General features: G+C 42.7%; 1 protein-coding gene across 2 annotated transcripts in view; it reads left to right on the plus strand.

Annotated features, from left to right (window-relative positions):
• rasa3 (RAS p21 protein activator 3) overlaps nucleotides 1-19,284 on the plus strand; it is an 86,286-nt gene that overhangs the window by 13,413 nt on the left and 53,589 nt on the right. For both annotated transcript variants that reach the window (XM_072656796.1, XM_072656797.1), the window contains exons 2-3: nucleotides 12,813-12,930; nucleotides 16,658-16,761. In XM_072656796.1, the coding sequence (XP_072512897.1) occupies nucleotides 12,813-12,930; nucleotides 16,658-16,761 (222 nt within the window). The remainder of the gene's footprint in view (nucleotides 1-12,812; nucleotides 12,931-16,657; nucleotides 16,762-19,284) is intronic.

Consider the following 19,284-nt stretch of genomic DNA (forward strand, 5'->3'; position numbering starts at 1 on the left):
GGGTCAGATCGAGGTCAGATCACATTCCTACCACAAACGAACCACTTCTGAGTTTATTTGGGACCAGGCCGAGACCACCTTTCCTCAGGGGTCTAGCATTTTGTGTTAAGCAGTAAAATGTTAACAGTGAACGCACACACTTTTTCACATTTATGTAAATGGGCTGATGAGGCAGTAGGTCACAACTGGCTACCAAACGGAAGGCCTTATTGAAACATTGAAAAATGAAACATCAGAGCTTAAGTTCAATCCTTCCACAGAAAAGGCAGGAAAACACTCTTGCTGATTTGAACGAAACTGTCTTTTGCACTCGCCATAGCCAGACACCAGTCAGCTTTAGCTAAGCTCAGCATGGCATGTTGCTAACTGTCCTACAGCCTAAAGCAGGGGTGTCTAATCTGACCCGCAAAGGGCCGGCGTGTGGCTGCGGGTGCGCTCATTCTAAACAAGCTGCAGCACACCTGATTCCCCTTGTTTAATCAATATGGTGAGTCTTCTAACAGCTGATCACATGTGCTCCTGCTTGGCTGGAAGGAAAACCTGCAGCCACGCCGGCCCTTTGCAGAGAAGATGGGCCACCCCTGGCCTAAAGCTTTAATTAGAAAGGGCTTATTTTAAAGATGATACAGGATGATACTCGAGAAACATGGAAAAGTGGTATCATGACATTTCTGATTGTGATGTTTGATTCATACGGTATTGCATACCTGTACACCCGCCCACCAAAATCCACCTCCCCCCCCCTTAGGATTGCTTTTTGCCTTCGATTGTCTAGAGCTTTTCACGTCTCTCTCTCTCTCTCTCTCTCTCTCTCTCTCGCTACACCTTTCCCTTGCATCTTGTTGACACTTCCTTTTTTGTCTGTCACTGACATTTCCACACAGCATCTCACTTTCACTCTCTCTCTTTTCTCTCTCTCTCTCTCTCTCTGTCTCTCTAGAGTCCTCTTGCCCCAATTTCCTCCGACTGTAATTACTTTTTACCACCTACGCAGGCACGTGTGTGTGTGTGTGTGTGTGCTCATATATGTGTGTACAGTGGCTGTGACTGTGTGTTTACGCTCACGTGCGACTGCGTGTGCCGCCATGCAAATCGTTGCTATTTTCCAGCTAGTTTTCATACCGTAATGCGCTTGCATGGTCATAGGAAATCCGTGTGATATGATGTTTTACAGGTACACCAATCAGCCATAACATTAGCACCTCTGACGGGTCTTGTGGAGTTGAGCGCATGCACTGAATGGCCAGATCTGTTGAGGTGGCACAAGGGGGTCTACTTTAATATTAGGCAGGTGGTGCTAATGTTATGGCACCACCTGCAGAAAATCAGGCTGCAGTTAGCTTGAAGGCTACACAGAGTATCACCACGCAGGCTGCGAACGAGAGCCAGTAGTTAAGTGATCTCAGGCAGGCTTGCATGTGTGGTTTCTGACACTGTATGACACACGTTATCTAACATCAGTCGGGCAGATAACAGTATGGCAGACAGTGTGTGACTGAAAACAAGAGTATGATTCTGATATTCGTTCCACAGTGACGTTTAAACTCTGCTCTGATTGGCTGCCCTGTTTTGTCTACTTAAACGCTGTTTTAAAAAAAGGGTTGCTACCAATCCTTTGGTAGAAATCTTTTAAAGCAGCATTATGCAAGAATTTGTACCTGACTGCCTTGATGGAGTATAAACTGTGTGTTTGGTGTATTTATGAAGGAGCGGCGTCCTCAGCCACTGATTACAACTCGACCGGAAGCCGCTTAACTGCTATTAATGAACGCAGAAGTGGTGTGATAATGGTCAGCACTTTAAGAAAAATGTTTGGGATGAGTTGGGGAGGTGGGGATGAGGTGGGGATGAGGTGGGGTGGTGGTCATCCAACATCCTGACCTCACTAACGCTCTTGTCACTGAATGCCATTAATCAAATCCTCACAGCAATGCTCCAAAATCTAGTAGACGGTCTTCTTCCTCAGACAGCAGAGACAGTTACTCCAAGAAAAGCAGGATGGACACCTTTTATCATAATACTCTTGATCTTGGGGGAAAAGTATGAATGAGCAGGTGTCCCATTACTTTTGTCCATTTAGTGTATGTGAGCTGTTCTCTCACTGCCATGGCAAAACACACACTGCAAGTACAGCTTTATTGGCCAAACTGAGAGCATACGTGTGTGTGTGTGTGTGTGTCTGATAATGGTCAGCACTTGAAGAGCTTCGGCCCGAGTGCCATTATTGATCAATATTGAAAAAACTTCCACATGGTGTTGTAACTCAGTGGCAGGTAGTGGTGTTATCTGTTGCGCCACACCAACCATTCACGATGGTAGCCGGGCCTGTGTGAGGAATCGAGCCCCCTGTCTGCTACATACAGGGCAGTAGTGTAAGCCAGTACTCTATACCAACTGTTACGTGTAGCAGACTCTTGTTTTACACAACCTCACTAACCGCAACATGTAATTTCCTGAAAAGGGACTTAATCATGATGAAAGCTCTTTTTATACTTTTTTTTTCTCTCCTGATTTGATGAAGGGAGGTTTGAATGAGTCAGACCGGTCCTCAGGGGGAAAGGACAGAAAGAGTGCAATTGAAAGAGTGAAAGACAGACAACAGCTGCAGAGGTTGGAAAAAAAAGTGAAAGACCTATGGTAGAGAGAGAGAGAGAGAGAGAGAGAGAGAGGGGTGCAGGAATTGAGTCAGATGTGAAGTGATGTGAGGGTGAGAGAGGGAATGAAAGAGGATGAAAGAGATTAGAAGTTGGTTTTATAAGGACAGATGACAGATTGCAGAGGAAGCATTTTTTTCGTGTAGTGAACACACACACACACACACACACACACACACACACACACACACACACACACACGCTCTCATTTTGGCCACTGAAGTGTGTGTTTCGCCATGGCAGTGAGAGAACAGCTCACATACACTATATGGACAAAAGTAATGGGACACCTGCTCATTCATACTTTTCCCCCAAGATCAAGAGTATTATGATAAAAGGTGTCCATCCTGCTTTTCTTGGAGTAACTGTCTCTGCTGTCTGAGGAAGAAGACCGTCTACTAGATTTTGGAGCATTGCTGTGAGGATTTGATTAATGGCATTCAGTGACAAGAGTGTTAGTGAGGTCAGGATGTTGGATGACCACCACCCCACCTCATCCCCACCTCCCCAACTCATCCCCACCTCATCCCCACCACCCCACCTCATCCCAAATGTTTTTGGATGGAGCACCGTCCATCATTCCTGAGAACACAATCCCACTGCCCCACAGCTTTACAAGGACTAGACAAGCTGTGTGTCATTAGAAGGGGTATCTCCGAACACAACGTATATTTAAGCTGAAGTTTTACTAATACTGAGTTGATCGATGTAGTCGATCGATGCTTAAGCCTGTTTGAGCTAAAATGTTTAAACAAGGCATATCCATTGTTTTTTACTTTTCATTTAGCTTTTTAATAGATTCTAGATAGTTTATGAACTAAATAAATTAAGATTTGGACATGTGTTTACAAAGATGAGATTGGTGACAGTCTAAGTTCAGTGTTTGTTAGCATGTTAGCCTAGCATCACCTGATCTAAACTAAAGAAGCAAGCGTCAGATACCAACCATGTTTCGACTGATTGATTGCATTCTGGGTGCCTGATAAATCATGGTAAATTGATTTTTCACCAAACTACTCCTTTAACTTCTCCTCAGTAACTTAAAAACACATATTTTGTCTAATTTGTCCTGAAGGGGCGTGGCCGAACACCCTCAAGTTCTTGAGAACTGTTCGTTGTCCATGATGCTATTGCTGTTTGGTGCCCACAAAGCTCTCCATACATGCATAGAAAGGTGATCTATTGAATTAACGTGATTAAAATGTGGATATCCTTTAGATGGAAATAGGGCTCAGTCTAACATGGAGAAACTCGAACACCAGGCTGCAGTGGAGCCTCCGTTCAGCAGGGCTAGTTTTTACACTAGCTGAATCTAAAGGCCTCGGTAAGCTTTTATTATGGTGTAGATTATAGGGGGCCAAACACTGAAAGGCAGTGTTGATAGTGACTGAATTCCCACTGAGAAAGCAACCTTACAAAAACACGCACAGTAGGATCACACACACACACACCCCGACACAATATGACCTGCAAACAGGACGCACTTTCAGACTGCTCTGCACAACCCCCCCACCCCACCCACCCTACCCTCTCTGTTTGGAAAGAGAAGGGAAACAGATAGGAGGGCACAGAGGGTTCCGCTTCCTGTTGTGGTGTTTTCCTGTGGCGTGATGACTTAAAGCGTCTGGCCTCTGAGTTTGCTCAGAATAGTGTGTGTATGTCTGTGTGTATGTGTGTGTATGTATGTGTGTATGTGTGTGTGTGTGTGTGTGTGTGTGTGTGTTTGTGTGAGTGGGCATGCAACCACATGCTTTGTGACTGAATGGATCATAGTGTGTGTCATCACTGGTGAGTGTACTGCAGATTTCTTACACACACACACACACACACACACACACACACACACACACACACAACCTACACTCTGGTAATCCCATGATGCCACGGTCCCCAGGCCGGCCTGAAAGGTATAATCCAATCAGGATCTGTGTGATTATATGTGTCTGTGGGGAGGGCGGACAGGAAATGATAGAGAGGGTTCTAGGTCCTCTGATGGCCTGATGTCACCGTTACCCTGATCCGCTCTCGGAGCTCAGAGCTGTTTCTCCTCACTCGACACAGCAGCTTTAGGTGTATGCTGCTTTCCTGTATGTATACCGTACCTAATATAGTGTATCAATCGACACAAGACTTCAGTCTTTAGGTTTGCGCTGGACTTGCGAGGCTAATGTAGCCAGCAAAATGTTTAAACTCCACCATTTAGCATTGTGAAAACTGCAAGCCTCAAACTGCATGGTGTTGTTAAATAATCTGGAATATTTTTAGACAAAATCATATTTTTAAGGATGCATTATACTGAAATATTGCTTTTTTATGATGAGAATATGGTTTTATGAGCATATTATAAATAGCTTCAGTATTTAAAGCAACATTATGTAACATTTTTAGCTAAGAATAACAGATTCAGAATCATGGTAATGCCCCATTGACCTGTAATAAGGAGAATAGCGTCTCTATCACTGCCACTCCGGGCTCGGCACGCCAACTACTAACGCCATGTAACCTTGGTGAAGCGATCAGGACAAGTGCCCTACACTGGAGAACTGCGCTACACTGCGTAACCCGAGTCATATTTGTGTAAAATTCTGTAATATCACTCTACCTCCTCACTGTCTGTACTGCTCTGTACCTGCCATCTCGTCCAGAAAAGCATGTGTTCTCAAAGCTCAGATTACGCTTCCGGACTGTAGGAGGAGCCCAGGAACAAGGAATACCAAATGTGTGTCTTAGTACTAAGATTAGTTGTGTTTATTTGGAATTAAATGTGAGTTGTGAGTACAAGTGAGCATAACTGTTGGATGGCCCTCCCCAGAAATGTCAGTGTATAGCCATCCTTAATCCGTTGCATTAATTAGCTGTTTGCAAAACATACCACTGACTCCATGTTGAACTATAGATTATTATAAAAGCTTCATAAAGCAGCAGAACTGCAGAAAAAAGCATGTCGTGTATCATATTATTTATTCACCTGCATCAGCGCGGCCATGTTAATGGGTAACCCCATCAGACCGGCTGGTCCACGGAAATTCCACGTCGTGTTTACAGCACTGCTGCTCCTCAGTTATTTGACTGAGAGAAAAAAAAGCATGTATTGAGCCATCTAGCAACCCAGGTTTCCTTTATTATTATCATTAGACAACTGTGGGAATTTGTGTGGAGCTTACAGTATCTTACAGTACATTTATTCTCAGGGTCTCAAATATTTGAGTAAATTTTGTTCAGGCATGCTTCAGTGAAATGGGTATTGGCGATTCAGTTCTGACCTATCCTCTGGCGTCCTCCAGGTGCCGGTACCGGACATTAGGAGCGTTCTTATAACCAACCAGTCTGGAGACGGCCGTGTAGAACAGTTTGAGGACATTTGGAGAAGATGAAAACGTAGTTAACCATCTGAGGTTCCAGTGTTGTTGTGAGTGTGTGACTGTTGGCGACACAGGCGTATGTGTTCTGTGTAAGTTCTGGGGTACTTTTTCTACCTGGTGTGAAATAGAGGTCGACCGATATGACTTTTTCTGTAGCCGATGCCGATGTTTAGAGGTCAGGGTCAGCCGATGGCTGCTATGTGCTGCCGATTTTCTTTTTTCATTTGATTTCATTTAATTTATTTGCATGCTAAAATGTCACACTAATAATAACAAGTGGATGCACAACATTTCTGAACTTCACATCATCATTTATTGAAGACTGACTTGAACCATCTTTCTAAATAAAAGTCAATTCAACTATTAACTCATAACATTGGAGCTAATATATTAAGCAAGCGAGCTGCTGATAGTTTTCTACTACAGTCCTTAAAGTTACTTGCAAGTTAGCGAACCTTCAGCCAGCTGTAGCGGTGAACTATACAGTACATACAGTAAATATATGGCCATAGGATTTTGAAATATCCGAATCTAAGCCTAACCTTTATCTATGTCTTCCAAAAGGTATGGCCTGGGGCCCTTCACATGCGGAATCACACCAGTAACATGGTGGTGGTGGTGGGGGGGGTGCTCATGGACATCCCCGACTTTAAATCGATGTAACCAAGCATGGATATTGGCCGATGTCAATATATAAAATAAAATTGCAAATATCGGCCGGAATATCAGTCGACCTCTAGTGCGAAATCACTTAGAGAACACTGAAATCAAAGCACAGTCGCGACACTATAAAATAGTTATTTCAGATCAGTTCAGAGAGTGTACTCCTCATTGTGTTGTAAAGAAACTGGGAGCTGAATGATCTGTTGAACTGTACTGTAAAATGGCTATACACACTGTAAAAGGTAATCAGTCCAGAACATTACACTATAAGAATTCTTTACTACCAATTTTTGGGATGAATTGGTGAAGTTGAAGCTTCCATTGCGTGCTAGCCACATTAGCCCTGTAGCTGCAGTACAAAACTGAAGATGCGAACTACTGCCATCACAACGTGCTCCGCTAATGGACTGTGTTTGGGGTATGAGGCAAATTGTGGACGTATGATGCTTCGCCAGACTCTTCCTTTTAACAGTCTCATTAAAACAATGCTCTGTAGAAGCTGTGTACGTCTGAATCTTAAACTGAGCTGTTTACATGCTGTAGCAGGCCGACAGTGTTTAATTGCTGGTTGCCGTGATTCCAGCCCCGGCCTTTAAACGCTTCAGACTGCCTTCCATATATAAAGCTGTATGATGCTACAGCTGACTTCAAAAAAGTACCCTTGAGCTTCGAGGAGGCGTGTCTGCCTTTGAGAGGAGCCAGCTATCTGTGCCTAGAGATTTCAGGTCGTTATGAGAAACTAGGCTAAGCCGTGCCAATGAAAAGGGTTTAATTACCGAAAAGTTGAACTGTTCCTTTCAATAACTGTAATTTCTCCACAGGCGTTTAGTGTAAGTGTTACTGTGAGGATTATTGAGCTTTAGGGACTGTAATTTTCCTACTGGTTCATTGTGGGGATGCAAGCAATTAAATTTAGAGCCACAGTTTGAAATACATGATACAGAACATTGTACCTGACCCTGATATTTTGGTGCTTTGAGTCAGTGACACTGTGTGTCTTTTTGTTTTGTTTATGTGAGTGAACCTTGTGAGAAAACATGGACGGTGCAATGTCACTGAAAAGTGAAGCAACCACAGGTCTAGAGCATCTCCTGTCTGGTTGCAGCGTGATGTGTAGCTCTGCCCATCCCCATATATTTCTATATGCTCTAATTCCTAAACATTTTTTGTTTTCCCCCAGATATCAGTTTTTAAATCCTTAGTCTGCTATATAGGCATAGTCTGCCTTAGTCTGATGTATTCTAAGAAGACAGGGTTATACAGGGAATATACAGGGTTATACAGACAGGGAATAAAATGATTGACAGCCATCGCTGGAAGAGACCAGTGGTCTACAGGACCTGCTGTAGAAAAATAATTCCACTTACCGAAAAAACTGGGAATCTAGGGCGGGGATCCTCTCTGCTTCAGCTCTGTAAGCTCAATGAAGGCGGTCTGAGACATGCTTGGTCTGGGAGAAGGGGGCAGGTCCACCAAATAAATGGGCGAGTCTGGCTCTACCTCTGGTCTGGACTCTGGTTGCAGATTTAACCACATGGCGGTTCCTACAGTCACTAATTCACCACACCACTTAAAAGATTATATATATATATATAAAATAAAATAAGGCTGTTCACCCCTTTGTAGTTTGGTAAAAGCATTGACATCGCTTGTTCCCTGGTCCTCTGATTGGCAGCCCGTTTCTCATTTCCACCCAACTTAGAAAGGGTGAAGCAGATTACAAACTCTATCACGACTTTTATTGCGTCCGGATTCAGTCGTTCAGAAGCGAGGCTTTCACGCTATACAGCAGCCTCCCATCTCCAAGACGTAATCATTGAAGAAAGCGGGTAGGACAGCCGTAACGTGACGCGTGGACATCCATTACCACAGAATCTTAAGCCATCATAACTGATGAGTTATGATCTAGTCTGATCTAGTCAGATCTAGTCTGATCGCACAGGTGCAGCAGATCTGGTGGAGCTATTAAAGAGTGTAGCAGAGGAACGGCAGAAGACTGTAGTTACTGGTAACGCTCCAACAGGACTGCTGCTGCTGCTGCTGCTGAACGGGGTAAATTCCTGCATGTGAAATGCTATGTCCACACACTAAACCTGGCCCTTTGGCGAGCTCTGAAGTGGCCCACTGTGTCAAGGTGTTTTTTCACCACAGCCCCACTGCAGAACCTTTCACTTAGCTTGCCACATCACCGCCATTGGTTTTATTATTATTATTATAAATTGGACGGAAATGTCATGGCGTGCCAGGCTAGACAAAAAAAACAAACTTGAGAAATGAAATGGCGAACAGAACAAAACCTGGGACTGGGAGGAGTTGGGAGCTGAGCAGAAACTAATAGCGATAGAGGGGTTTAACGTAAACCTGAGCTGTGCTTGAGAACAAAACCGGAGGGGCTGGGGAACCAGGCGCTAAACCAAACAGCAAGGCCGACTAAACCTGTAACTACAGCGCGCCGCTGAGAGCGTGGGTCGCCTTGAGCATCCAAACAGGAAGCGAGCGAGCATACGCGAGTGGGAGTTCAGGAGATTCACTCCTGAACGCGGGTGAATCCTGAGCCGTCCTAAGCACACCTGAATCAATGCGGAACCTCAGGTAGTCCTGGAGGCTCCAGTACGTACAATTCTCGGCACCGAATGGTGGTGTCGAGGCTCCTTAAATATCCCCCAGTCCCAGGTGGAACTCATGAACCAAACAATGAACACAAACCAACTGAACCAAACACACATGGATGGAAATGAACATGAACCGAATCACTGAACCAAACACACATGGAAATAAATGAACATGAACCGAATCACTGAACCAAACACACATGGAAATAAATGAACATGAATCAAATCACTGAACCAAACACACATGGAAATAAATGAACATGAACTGAATCACTGAACCAAACACACATGGATGGAAATTAATATGAACCGAATCACTGAACCAAACACACATGGAAATAAATGAACATGAATCAAATCACTGAACCAAACACACATGGAAATAAATGAACATGAATCGAATCACTGAACCAAACACATGAACGTAAATGAAACATAAATCCTTATTTGGGCCTGTGGGCAGCGGCTCGAGATCGCCCAGGGGTAGGGCGCGATACTAAAGGCCTGACAGCAAACTAATTATGGATTATTACAAATACTTTGCTTTAAAAGTACCAAGGACTCCAACCCCTACCAACATTGCTAACAAACACTAGATATAACCCTCTCAAAATGCATCCAGGTGGTTGTTTGTTTGGCCCTGGTAGATCTATGTGGTTAAGAATGCAGTATGACTGATTTTACTCTAGAAAACCAAAGAAAGTTTGTTTTAGTATGTAGCTTTTCCACTGATGTTTCAATTGAATGAGGTGAGATTTTTTTTTGGTATGATTTAAATGAGATCAAATTGGTGACAGTCTAAGTCCAGTGTTAGCAACATTAGCCTAAAATCTAAATAAGCACACCTCAGATACCGAGTTTAATTGAGTTCATCCCGGGCGAGTGATGAATCATCCTAATTAGCTTTTTCCCTAAACTGGTCCTTTAAACTGGTGTTAATGTCCAATGCAGGAAAAACAGGATGTGTGATCCTAAATGCAAATTATTTGGTTATTATTATTTCAAAACGTTGAATTCTCTCTTCTAGCAGGTTGCCATTGTTGCATGGTGATGGTCGTATGATTGCACTGGACTCAGGTGTAGGGAAAACAGGCCAATCTGTGATCTGGCTCTCCTGGGTAATGTCATGCTCTAGCATCTACAGCTGGAAAAGCTGAATGATTTATTTCAGTTAAATTAGATATTTAGCTCGCTGGGCAAGAATGAGAGAGTGTGTGTGTGTGTGTATGAGAGAGAGAGAGAGAGAGAGAGAGTGAGAGAGCAACATTTATGTATGTCAGCATTTAATACCTCAACCAAAATAGCAGCCTCCTAATCGAGGGATTTTGTGGGTTCTTAATAATAAAAAGAAATAAATAATACAGCAACTAAAATCTGATTATTGGTTTATGGAACAATATTTTGCAAGTTGTTTTGCTTTCATTTACTTGCACATACACACACACACACACACACACTTGCACAAACATGCACCGCAGTCACCCTTACTTCCTCCCGAGGTGTTGTATTCTTCCTCTTAAACTGTTCTATCTCATTGTGTCCCTATGTGAATGTGTGTGTGAATGTGTGTGTGTGTGTGTGTGTGTGTGACCAGACAGACCACATTCTTCTGCTTGGGAGTGTTGTCGCACATGGCTGTGGGCATTGGGTTCATAAAGGAAATATCCCACACAGATTCTTTCTGTTACCACACACACTCACACACACACACACACGCACAAACACATACATACATAGCTTTAAGCAAGTAGTGGCTTTATCTTCATCTTCATGCTCTTGATTGTCCTATTGTTTTGTGCTTCTAGTTTGTGTGCATGTCTGTGTGTGTGTGTGTGTGTGTGCGCACGTGTGTTCACGACCGCTCCTAGTGAATTGCGTGGGCTTATTTGTCCTTTGGGGACAAAACCCCAGGGCTGGCCCTTAGATTCTCTTCAGTGTGTGTGAGCAGATCTGAATTCCTCTCAGCATAAGAACGCGGCGCGCAAATCAGCTCCCAGACTTTCGCAACGTCCGTCCCATCGTAGTTCCTTTTCATGTTGGTTCACTGAATCCCATGACTGGTCTGTTAGCGTCTGCTTTGAGTCAGAACGCTGAAGTGGGAAAAGCCAGTGATTCATCGATTCCTCACACTGACTCTCCTCAGACAGTTCCCATAATCCATCTGTTCTGAACTTTGTTTGTTTTTTTTAAATATGAACTTCACAGCACTGAAAGCTTCGCGTCTGCTTCTCTTGTATGCACAGGCTACACTGCATGCTCATGTGCGGCTCACATGGGTGGGCTTCCCAAAAGGGCCCTTATTGTTACAGCCCACCCTAATCCTACCTGGGTCCCATTTAGGCCCTGTGTGCAGTTTACAACCCAGATGGGCCTGGTCCTAGCACTGACCCTGGTGGGCAACCATATGTGGGGCCAACATGGAACCCATGGACAAAATGTGGCCTAACCATACAGGCCCCACACGGGGATGCTATCTGGTGTTTACAATGGGGGTGTAATGATATGCTGCCATCTAAGTGTTGGCCCTGTCAACAGGAGGTCATCTGTTGGATGCCACAGCCATCACTATCATCTCCTCCATCAGTCAGTGTGATGCTAGTCAGGGCAGGCGTCTGTCAGCTGACATAACAGAACTAGCAGGTAGTGTTCTCTGTTGAGCTGACGTGGGGGTTAGCTGCGTTAGGGGGAGGATGCAGGGTCTCAAGAGGCTAAGGAGACATATATCTATAGCATATCAGATTGTGTGGAGTTCCACAGGGTTCTATGTTAGGGCCTATAAAGCTGCTGTAAATTCTGACAGTGCTTACATACAGAGTTGAAAGGACTTAAGGGGTTAAGGAAAAGTGGCAGACATACTTTTTATTTTTGTTTTATATTTTCATTGTAATAAAATTTGAAAAAAAAATCAGAAAAGTTACACCCCAAAAGCAGGCAGTATGTGTGCCACACAGGTTCAGGAGATGGGAGTTGTAGGTTTGCGCCGTGTTCCGGCCTCTGACTGTGAGGAATTTGGTGTGTTTTCCCTGTTTCCTCCGGGTACCTCCCAGAAACACATGGTGGGTGAATCAGCCGTACACAGATGCCTAAATTGCGACCCTACCCAGGAAAAAGAGCATTTTTTGTGCCTACGTAGAGCGTCCTTGGAGTTGTTATTATTATTATTATTATTGTTGTGGTTGAAAAAAGCCTTGTTCCATGTGGCATAGCATTGGGATAATCCGTGTGGTATGCAATCCATGCAATAACAGCTAAAGGTGTGGCACTCCAGGAATAACAGAAGCCTCAGTCTGTGTGCGAAAGGATGACCACTGTGGATAGGACTGTGTTGTAAATGAACGGGTATGGCTGGACTTACCAAATCCATATCTCAATGCCATATTTCTTATATAATTCTCTAAAATTGCAGCTTTTTAACCGCTAATGTCAACATGGGCTCGATATTCTAGTAGATTTCATGAAAGACACATTTTTAAAAAGTGTAAATGTTTGACTCCTAACCTTTCCACTTTCTGCCTCTTTAGGAGAAGCCAAGAACATACCTCCATACCCGGGGCCAAACAAAATGAGGGACTGCTACTGTACAGTGAACCTGGACCAGGAGGAGGTCTTCAGGACTAAAATCATTGAGAAGTCCTTATGGTGAGGAACCACACGCTTTCTCCATCCTCTAGGTCACTTACTCTCACAGTCAGTCACAGACCACTCCTTTTTATTATCCCAAACACAACTGTCCTGATTATTTAGAAAAACTGCTTTGGCAGAAATGATTGTACTTCATGATTTCTGCTAACTACAGGTCAACTGACTTTTTCAGTTGTGGTCAGACGTTTTGTGGGCATAATTAGTGATCAGCATACATCTTTGACAGGAAACCAAAAAGAATTGCACAATGGGTTTTTGGCGAAGGTTGGGGGGTTAGGCTGTACACTCATTCTGTCCCAGAAATAAGAACAGTTCAGATGAATCAGTGAAATCCTGTTATTGCCATGACATTTATATCCATGATAAGCGTATGTAAATGTCTGAGAGTTCATTACAGACAAACACACCCTGCTTCCATAAAACTTCAACACGGTACTGGAGTTTTTCTGGTTGTTGGACTGTGAGGAATTCGACAGTGGAAGCCTGATCATCATACATGTCAGTAAGGCCCTGTTTAACTTAAATAGGTTGTTCATTTCTGAGCATGTTACCTGATATCGACTGATTTGTCAGGTAATATCTGCATTTCTATACAGAACTTCTGTTCACGATAGCTATTAACATTAGGTAGTGACACTTTTTTTAGCATTTATCTGGGCAATTGGATTGTTTTTGCTTATGAGAACACTACATAACATTAAAGTAAATTCAAATGAACATTAATGCAGCATTTTTCTTGTTCTTAATCTTAATTTAATTAGAGGTTAGTTATTAAGAAGAACACAGGCACCTAGATTCCTTTTTGATACCCCACAAAATCACATAGACCTGTTCAGATCTGAAGTGCTGATTAGCCAAACCAGATACTGAATGAAAACTTTAGATAGTACTTTGCTTCCCTGACCCCCTGACCCCTAGCTTAATCTCCTGAGACCCAGACTTTTTGGCTTGGTGTGCATTGGTAATTTCTCCTAGCTGTTTGGGATTATTAAGACTTTACAAGTATAGAAATTATAACGTTTTTTATTTTTTATAACTTTCGTTTTTGTACAGGAAGTCATTTTTGCAAAAAACAATGTCCTCATATGAGGCCAAAGGATCAAAGCAGAAATGTAATGTCCCCATACAAGGACACAGGTTCTCAAGAGGTTAAGGAGACAGTTTTTTAGCATACCAGATTGTGTGGTGTTCCACAGGGTTCTATGTTAGGGCCTATGAAACTGCAGTAAATTCTGACAGTAATGAAGTGGGGGCTTACATACAGTAGAAAGGGTTTAAGGGGTTAAGGAAAGGTGACAGACATACTTTTTATTTTTGATGATGTTTTCTGATGTTGTTTCTGAGCAAATACCTAAAACTTTGTAATTTAATTATATTTGTAATTCCACAGTCTAACCTTGTGTAAAAACAAATGTGTGTGTGTGTGTGTGTGTGCGCGTGTGTGTTTGTGGGTCAGTACTGTGGTCATTTTGTGTAGTAAAGCCTTGTGGGCATGGATCATGCGAATCCTATTTTATGTGGGTGTGTGTTTATGTGTGTATGAGTGGTGAGGCGTGGATGGGTGTGTTTACATCACCTCAAAAGGCCCACTCTGCGCATGTGATCAGGGCTGCCCGAGTGAGTGTATCGTGCGGACAGTAATCATGTAGGACAAGTGAGTCAAACAGCGTTTCTTTCCACTCTGCTGAGAAAGAGAGGAGAGAAAGAAAGCGAAAGAAAGTGAGAGAACAGGAAAACCCAACAGTGGATAAGATCAAGTACGAGTGTCTCAGTAGAAGCAGCTCCACCACTCTCTGCAGAGTTATGCTGCAAGATTCTGCCCCTTCCACCGCAACAAGTAGCGTCAGATCTGAACCAATATCTGAACACCTAAATTCTACATTGTTTCCCAGTTGTTGTCCAAATATTCAGGTTTTCCTCACAAAACTAACTGAGAGAGCTAACAGAGCTAACTGGCCAGCCAATGTTTATCAGACCACTTCCTTCCATCATTGATCTTTTAAACTCTAAAGGCTTGTATGTTGTACGTCCATTCCTCACCCCCAAACCACATGAGTTACTGAATCATTTATAGCAGTTACTGAATCATTTATAGTAGATATTGAATCACCTATAGTAGTTACTGAATCATTTATAGTAGTTACTGAATCATTTATAGTAGATATTGAATCACCTATAGTAGTTACTAAATCATTTATAGTAGTTCCTGAATCATTTATAGTAGTTACTGAATCATTTATAGCGGTTACTGAATCATTTATAGTAGGTATTAAATCATTTGTGGTAGTTACTGAATCATTTATAGTAGTTACTGAATCATTTATAGCGGTTACGGAATCATTTATAGTAGCTATTGAATCATTTATAGTAGTTACTGAATCATTTATAGTAGGTATTAAATCATTTATGGTAGTTACTGAATCATTTATAGTGGACATTGAATCATTTATAGTAGTTACAGAATCATTTATAGCAGTTACTGAATCTTTTATAGTATATATTTAATCATTTATAGTAGTTACAGAATCATTTATAGTAGCTACTGAATCATTTATAGTAGGTATTAAATCATTTATGGTAGTTACTGAATCATTTATAGTGGACATCGAATCATTTATAGTAGTTACTAAATAATTTTTAGGAGACATTGAATCATTTATAGTAGCTACTGGATCATTTATAGTAGATATTGAATCATGTATAGTAGAAATTAAATCATTTATGGTAGTTACTGAATCATTTATTTTGGACATTTAATCATTTATGGTAGTTACTAAATAATTGAATCATTTATAGTAGGTGTTGATTCATTTATAGTAGTTACTGAATCGTTTATAGTAGATATTGAATCAGTTGTAATAGTCACTGAAGCATTTATAGTATGTGTTGATTCATTTATGGTAGTTACTAAATAATTTATAGTAGAAATTGAACCATTCATAGTAGTTACTGAATCATTCATAGCATATACTAAATTATTTAATGTTGATACTACATCATACTGAATAGTATGTTTTGACTTTAAAACTCAGAATAAGCCTCGGGTTCTAGACGTTAAACCACCTCAGAAATTGAATGGAGAACTCTAAAGGAGCTCCATATGAGTCTACGGTCGCTGACAGAGGCAGTGCGTTCTTTGGAGTTAAGGGATGAGTTCAGTGGCATTTTTGATCTAATGTATCATCTAAGCACCTCGTCAGCACCTGACCTTACTAATGTTCTTGTAGCTGAATGCAATCAGATCCTCACAGCAATGTGAAGCTGCCACACCTGCAAAATAGAGTCCAACCCATAGTAATATCCTTTATGTCATTGAATGTGTCTTCATATGTTTGGCTACTTTGGCGACTTCCATTCAAAATCCCATTCAAGCCAATGAGTTACAATTTCTCATGAGATTAAGAGGGATTTATTCCATTCTGTAAACCTTGTAAACATCTGCTACGTCTGCGGAGCCTGCATATGGTAAATGGTTATTCATAACTCTGCATTAGAACCTAACAGCATCACACACTCCCCATTGCTCTCAGTGAGCGGAGAGCTTGTTCCTTTGTTGAGTCAGGCTTCAGTAATCACTCTTACATCCCCCTGGGCATGTATATGTGTGCCTGTGCATGTCGGACGTGATTGCTGTTGTAATTACAGCAACCTTGTAACGTCCGATTTGACCGACGGAGAAAGCTGAACTCTTTTTTTTTCCCCCTCTTCCCCTCTCTGACCGCAGCCCGTTTTACGGAGAGGACTTCTACTGCGAAATCCCACGCAACTTCCGCCACCTCTCCTTCTACATCTTTGACAGGGACGTCTTCAGGAGGGACTCCAGCATCGGTAAGTCTTCTGTATTCTTACTGGTCACCTGTTGTCAGTTCATCAGTGCTCTCTGATTGGATGGTTTGGATCAGCAAATATCAGAACAGTGACATTGAAGCATATTTTATTTACTAGACATCAGTTCTGTATATTTATATATGTTGCCTGTTTTGAATGAAGTTGTTCCCTGTTCTCGCCTGGCGGTTGACCCAATCACAGATGATTGACAGAACCATTCTAAATGCTTGTGGTGATGCACATTAATAATTAATCAATCGAGATGAGGCAGCTAGTGTAGCGTGCTCTGCTAACCAATTGTAGGTTGTGAAATAGCAGGGGGGAGGGTATTACGTTAACATGGCTGTTGAAAGGCCTATATATCCATCTATATATCTTCATATCTATAGCCCACTCGCTAAGCTAGGCTTTGCTTAACTAGTACAGGCAGTGTTAGTCTGCTTGTAGCATGGATGTAGCAGAATGGTCCTTAACAACCTTGTAAATTAGTGAATCGAGGAGAAAATGCACATAGGAAAAACATCAATAGCAGCAATAATAATAACAAAAAAATCTGCCACTCGGAAAGCAGGCTTCAACCTGAAGTTCTTAATGTGAGCATAAGGCTGACTGCAGAGCGACGCCCAACACCAGAGGTCTATTTCTTATTACAGACACTCCCACTGATTGCCTTTCTTACTTATCCACCCTCACATCACTGGGCATGCCAGTTAACTGCAGACTGCTTTAACTCAGTAATTGGCGCAATTGGCGCATGCAGTGCTGTAGCCTGATTCGCCGCTCTGCTGGGAGGGGGGCGGCAGTGGGTTTCCATGTTACCTGGCAAAAGAAACACTGGAGATCAGATGGGCTCAATCTGTTGAGCAGATGTGAGTGGCAGCAGCCCATTAAAGCCAGGCTTATAGTCAACCTATTGCCTCTGTTTACTGTTTACTGTGCGCCGCTTAGAGTTCCTCTACAGTGTGCTGTACTGGCCGTTTTCCTTTGTTTTACCTGTGTAAACATTTTAGAAAGGTTGTGAAGATGTCATAGTATATATGGAATTATGCAAGAATTAACCAAGAAGTTCAGTCCAGAATGGCCACATATTTTATATCTTAGTAGCCACATAGCATAGGCTAGCTTTGTTTTTAGGATTGTAACAAGTCTTACCTGATAGCTTTGCTGTCCTCTCAGTGTCCTCTCTGCACGGCATGTGGTTAGATAGCTGGGTTTCTGCATTGGGCTGGATGTACGTTGTAAGAACAAAAGTATTGGGACACCTACTTATTCATTGTTTGCCAAGTCAAGGGTATTAAAAAGAGTTTTCCCTGCTTTTGTTGGAGTAACTGTCTCTACTGTCCATGAAAGAGCGTTAGTGAGGGTGAGGATGTTGGACTATCACCATCCCACCTCACCATCATTCCTGAGAACACAGTTCCACTGCTTCACAGCACAATGCTGAGGGGCTTTATACCTCTCTAGCCCACACCTGGCATTAGTTTAGTAGGTTCATGTTTATCTATTCCAGAGAGTTTTATTGTATTGGCAGTACTTACCTACAGGGACTAGACAAGATGTGTCTGCACATTTGCACAAGTAGCTGAATGCATTTAGAAGAAGGGGTGTCAGAAATATTTGGACACATAGTGTAATAACAGTCTTGAGATTTTGGAATCTGCCCGTTTTACTTACAACAGTGTTGGAAGTTCATGGTATGATATTTTTTCTGACATCGGCCCGATACCAACCAACACTGACACTGATATGCCACCTCTTATCACAAGCCGTTGTGTATTAATAACCGAATCCTTCACCTAGGGTTTAAGGGGTTAACGTTAGCATGGTCACTGTGCTCACAGAGCCGCAGTGGAAAGTCTTGCGCTTGCGTTCATTCACTTCATTACATTGAGGGTCAAAGCCAACCAGCCGTATCTGCCCGAAGGCTAACCTTTACTGTACGGCCAGTCTGAGCTGAGCTGTACGCCGCTTGGAGTCTTGACTTGTACACGTGTGTCTGGGGACCACACCAGTAGGGTAGTTTCGAGCTCAATTTGAGAAGAGACCTCAACTGTGTGTTTGTGTATGCGTGTGCATGTTGCGCTCTGTTTCACTCCGCTGAGTGTGTGTGAGGTCTACCTACTTATCAGCACTCCCCTGGCACTGACTTTAGCACTACAGCAGTCCCCTTCTGCGGACACTGGCACAGGAAAAGCCGAGGTCACGAGGCCCGGTTGTCATTGCAACCCGTACTCCCATAACTTGCAGAGTCTGGTGGTCATGTGCTGCTTTCTGGTGTCAACAACGTCATAGTCACTCATCAGTCCTGGGGTTTTCCAGGCCTGTTATATATACAAAAATCAAATCCACCGTCTGGCTAGGCCTCCCCCATCACACAATTCCACCAGTGCTGGGGGGATGCAGGCTAGCATGTGCTTCTTCAGAGTCATGTAAGACCAGACAACCACTCTTTTCAAACTGCTGCCAATGCAACAACCTTGGACAGTTGAACACGCTTGGAGGAGAACTCATACTAACTGCCAG

This window comes from Salminus brasiliensis, chromosome 15, assembly GCF_030463535.1.
Source record: "Salminus brasiliensis chromosome 15, fSalBra1.hap2, whole genome shotgun sequence".
Lineage (NCBI taxonomy): Eukaryota > Metazoa > Chordata > Actinopteri > Characiformes > Bryconidae > Salminus > Salminus brasiliensis.